The sequence below is a fragment of the Cebidichthys violaceus genome, unplaced genomic scaffold (assembly GCF_023349555.1).
Source record: "Cebidichthys violaceus isolate CVI_PGR_0920_01 unplaced genomic scaffold, fCebVio1.0.p SCAF_149, whole genome shotgun sequence".
In the NCBI taxonomy this organism is placed as follows: Eukaryota; Metazoa; Chordata; class Actinopteri; order Perciformes; family Stichaeidae; genus Cebidichthys; species Cebidichthys violaceus.
The window spans coordinates 180,001-185,000 of NW_027176317.1; the positions used below are offsets into that span (position 1 = coordinate 180,001).

Genomic DNA, 5,000 nt, shown 5'->3' on the forward strand with positions numbered 1-5,000 from the left:
TGCGGTGTCCAGGTCGTCTCCATCGATGGTGATCACGGTTCCTCCGGCGGCCGGACCCTTCGCTGGCTGGACGGACTGTGGTTTGGGGTCCTGGATGGAGAGCAGGGCAAAATGAGTCGTTTGTACAGCTTAGAGTACTTTTCCCTTTAAACGCGATCTACATGTACACTGTGAAGTATTTATAACACAGGCGGGATCTCGTGCTTTTTTTCAAGTAGTGTGACTTCAGGATGGCTCGTAAAATAGAAGCAGAAGATTAAAAAACAGAGTGCGATAAAAAAATGAAATATTGTGTCTCAAACCCAGGCATGAAAATAAAGCTGTAATTATTTCATTCCTTATTTTGACTACTTTTATTTGACTTTGTTCGTGTTTCAAATGCATTGGAGCATATTTATGTTATTATTATTATTATTGACTTTAAATTTTGCTGTACATTTATTTACATTCAGTGGTGGACAGTACATGTACACAAGTACTGTAGGTAATTGTACTTCACTTGATTTTCTGCAATTTTTTACATTAATAAAAACATTTTTACTTTCTACTACATAACATTTATTTGACCACTTTGATACGCTGCGGATTTAGAATATTAATACAAAATATAATCAACTAATAAATGATGAAATAATATTATAGATTACCGAGCACAGTGTGCCTTTTCTTTTTGTTATTCATTTGATTGCTTGGTTTTATTGCGCAGTATTTTGCACTTTTTAATTTATTCTCTTGTTTGCATTATTGTGAAGCACTTTGAACTACGAGGCCCGTATGAAAGGTGAGCTATCAAAAAACCTCCATGTGCTATCGCTACTTCTACTTGGAGGAGTACAACAACAGTTTAACATCTACATGTTGAGCAAATTGGTTGTTCGTTTTCTTTATGGCAGCACCTGAAGGCACCATCACGCCGTTCTGTAATGTTCACACACTCGCTGGTCTGTTACTTCATCCGTTAATACGAGAGATGTTCAGTTTAAGGCCTGAAGGAAAAGAAGAAGAGACTTCTAATTCCTTTCATCCCGTCTGGTACCGTGTGTGCCGTTGCTCCAGAGGCTTGTTCTTCCACTTATTTTAAAGCGGGAAGCACTTTGCGAGGGCTTTGTCATCGTTTTTGTTCTCTGAAATTAAATTATTTCAACGTCTCAGATCCGGCAAACGAGACACACGAACGCAAACAAAGAGAAATAAATAACAGCAGAAGTGAACATTAAACTTGAACAGAGTTCAGAATGTTCCAGGTAGGAAAGCAGAAGACATCTTAAAGCTGAACACCGCGTGGTGTTTATCCAGGGAGCGAGGTCAAACTGAAGACAAACAGCAGAACTTTTATTAACTCGTGTGCTTAAAGAATATTGTTCAAAGGCGTCTGCAGCTGCTGAATCACAGCAGCTGGTTGGTTTGTTCTGGGAGGTTCTTGAGCGGCGTGAAGAACAAACGGGTGTTGATCCTCAGCTACACAAGAAGTCGATCTGTCTGGAGAATTAAGACACAGCGGTCGAGCGCAGCGTGTGAAAGAAGTGATGTGTGCTTCTTTGGAAGTGAGGGATAACAAATAAATAAAATAAATAAAGGTGCAAATATGAATCCAAAGTGAAGACGTTTTCTTAAATCAGCCGTGTAGCTGCAGAGACGTACGACTCATTTGTTTCTGGCAGATAACACAAGAATAAATACCCCCCCCCCCGAAGAGAGACTCAAAACGGCAGCACAGTTACTGAAATATAGTCAAAGAAAACACACACTTCTAGATTTCAACATGAAGACGACTCAGGATGAATCTATGAAATAAGTATGAGGAGGTAAAGCTCACCGTTCTGCACTACAATATTTCTACAGCAAAACTGTCTAAAACCAATAAAACGTATAAAGGGAAACAGTCCCTTTATTATTATTTTATCTCATTAAAGTGTTACATTCACACCACTAGGAGCAGATTCAATTGATTTGTTATCAGCTCATCTCTAAGAAGCACTTTAGCTTCTTTCAGCTCATTGTTTCTCACTTCAGACATTTGTGAGTAATTGTCCTAATAAGCATATGAACCCTGATCAGTGTATTCCTTGAGTGCAGGGGGAGGTTTGTTCTTGTCCTTAGACTCTTTTATTTCATTCTAGAGTAATATTTCCGTTTCGACTGTAATCTCAGGGGGAGGTTTAAAGTTGGAGAGAAACAAACTGCTTCCGAAACAAATTAGTCCTTTTTGTTCTCGGCAGTTTGCTTTAATTGGCTTTTTGTCAGCTCAAAAACAAACAAAAAAACCTGAACTATGAACGTGTGAATTAAACAAGTGAGCCTGGTTAGAGAAACACAACAGCAGGTGATTATTCATTTTGTGTATGTGAGGGGTATTTTTAACGCAGTGCTGCTTTCCAGAGGAAGGCTGTGTGTTGGTACTTTGTTAGAACCCTCTGAATGTTTCTGGGATGTGATCTGTGGAGGAGCTGTTGTCACACTGGGTTCTGTGTTGCCTCAGAAACTGTTGATGGAGGTTTCAGGGTGGCAGGAAAAAAAACACAAAGCTTCCTGCAGTTTATTCAAGATGTTTTAAAAAACAAAATCAAGACACAAAAGCTGCTGATGGAAGGCTATCAAACTACCGCCTGAATGTGAACCCGATAGAACGTAGACCTACCCAATAGAACGCAGACCTGCCCGATACAACGCAGACCTACCCGATACAACGCAGACCTACCCGATACAACGCAGACCTACCCGATAGAACGCAGGCCTACCCGATAGAACGCAGACCTGTCCGATAGAACGCAGACCTACCCGATACAACGCAGACCTGCCCGATACAACGCAGACCTACCCGATACAACGCAGACCTACCCGATACAACGCAGACCTACCCGATACAACGCAGACCTACCCGATACAACGCAGACCTGCCCGATAAAACGCAGACCTACCCGATACAACGCAGACCTACCCGATAGAACGCAGACCTACCCGATACAACGCAGACCTACCCGATAGAACGCAGACCTACCCGATACAACGCAGACCTACCCGATACAACGCAGACCTACCCGATAAAACGCAGACCTACCCGATAGAACGCAGGCCTACCCGATAGAACGCAGACCTGTCCGATAGAACGCAGACCTACCCGATACAACGCAGACCTGCCCGATAGAACGCAGACCTATCCGATAGAACGCAGACCTGTCCGATAGAACGCAGACCTACCCGATACAACGCAGACCTGCCCGATAGAACGCAGACCTACCCGATAGAACGCAGACCTACCCGATAGAACGCAGACCTACCCGATAGGTGAAGACCACCTGAGACTCCCCTCTTCTTCCTCCCTCTACTTCTATCTCCACGGCTCCACTGCTGGAGTCCTCAAACGGGATGTCGACCGGAGGAAGTCGCCTCGCCGGTCCGATCTCACACACCACACTGTGGACGGAAAGTACACTCACTCAATACTGCTCAGAAGTACACATTTGAGGTACTCGTACTAGAGTATTTCCATGTTCTGCTACATTCTACTTCTCCACTACATCTCAGAGGTAGATATTGTACCTTTTACTCCACTAGAGATACTGCAGCAGGAACATCAGATTTAATAGTAAACATTTTACTAATCAATCAATACTTTGAATCATAAATTTAGCTCATAATACTTACATACTTTTACTTTAAGTGAGGTTTCGAATGCAGGACTTTTAGGCGGTATTAGTACTTTTACTGAAGTAAAGGGTCTAAATACTTCTTCCACTGCTAGCTGGTAAATGTATGATGTTGAAGGTTTTTATACAATCTTAATCTTTCCTTTTAACAAACTTCCACTCAAGTAGCTCTCTGAGTAAATGGACAGCTGATGAGAGAGGTGGTGGTCAGTGATCTGTCCTCATTGACTACCGACAGCAGGCAGTCAAAGGTCCGTGTAAAGAGCTTCAGAAGAGGCTCCTGTCTGCATGTTAACGTCTGTTTGAGTACCTGGTGGAGACGGAGTATCGGTCCTCCTGGTGCTCACAGTCCACGCCGGCCACCGTGATCTTCCTGATGTCCTCCCTCTTTATTCCCATGTTGGAGCCTTTGATGGTGACCGAGATCCGACCGTTCAGGGGGCCGAAGCGAGGGATGATCTGGAAACACGGTCACACGTACGGCTCGTTTCACATCGTAGATATTCACATTATTATGGGATACATTTCAATGTGCGTTCTCTCTTTAAAGAGCAACATAACCGCTGTGAAAACCTTGTTTAGAAGAAGAAGGTAGCATAGAATGGAGACACTCAAGTCAAATACAAGTACATCCAGTAGAGTACTTGAGACAGTGTCTTTACATACTCTACACCTTTGGCTACGTTTAATTATAGTCTCATAGTTTGTTCAGGTGTTATTGCAGGTGAGGTGAGAGAAAAAGGACTTAAATGTAAAAATAACAGCTAACATGGATGTAACATCATGGCTACATTTATTGTAATTAAGAGATTTAAACGTATCCTTCTACATCCTCAGATATCTATAAATAAATACATAAATACAACAAATATACTGCAGCATCTAAAAGCTGTCTAAAAGCCTAGAAGGCTGCACTAGTCAGCTGTTCATCTACAGCTTCTTGTCTTCTCGCCAGTTAAAAGCTCTCCACAAAAAGCTCAACACACTGAAATAACAGCAAACACCTCTTGACCTAATCAGCGGCAAAAAGGAAATCGAGACGAAACAAACGACTGATGTTCCAGAGGAAACGGCAAACAAATTGAAAAAGGAGACGAACTGTGAATAGAACGCGAGGGAGGAAAATGAAATGTCACGCTGAAGAGAAGAGGCGACCGATTGAGGAATTGTCCGGTTGTGAGAAAGCCGTATGGATTGTGAATAATGTGGAATCAGAAGAAGACGAATCGTTAAAATGAATGTGGAGAGACAGAAACGAGAGAATTAATGGAGATGATCATCCCAACAGATGGAGGGATTGTGTTCGTCTCTGGAGTAAGACGACGACTCTTCTAACAAAAGTCTGTTTCATAA

At 42.4% G+C, this 5,000-nt stretch overlaps 1 protein-coding gene across 1 annotated transcript in view; it reads right to left on the reverse strand.

The window, feature by feature from the left end:
- LOC137871582 (plexin-B2-like) overlaps positions 1-5,000 on the reverse strand; it is a 44,642-nt gene that overhangs the window by 23,184 nt on the left and 16,458 nt on the right. Inside the window, exons 16-18 of the mRNA XM_068709454.1 lie at positions 3,958-4,106; positions 3,279-3,414; positions 1-90 (exon numbers count right to left, since the gene is read on the reverse strand). The exon at positions 1-90 is cut by the window's left edge and continues 47 nt beyond it. Coding sequence (XP_068565555.1) covers positions 1-90; positions 3,279-3,414; positions 3,958-4,106 — 375 coding nt within the window. The remainder of the gene's footprint in view (positions 91-3,278; positions 3,415-3,957; positions 4,107-5,000) is intronic.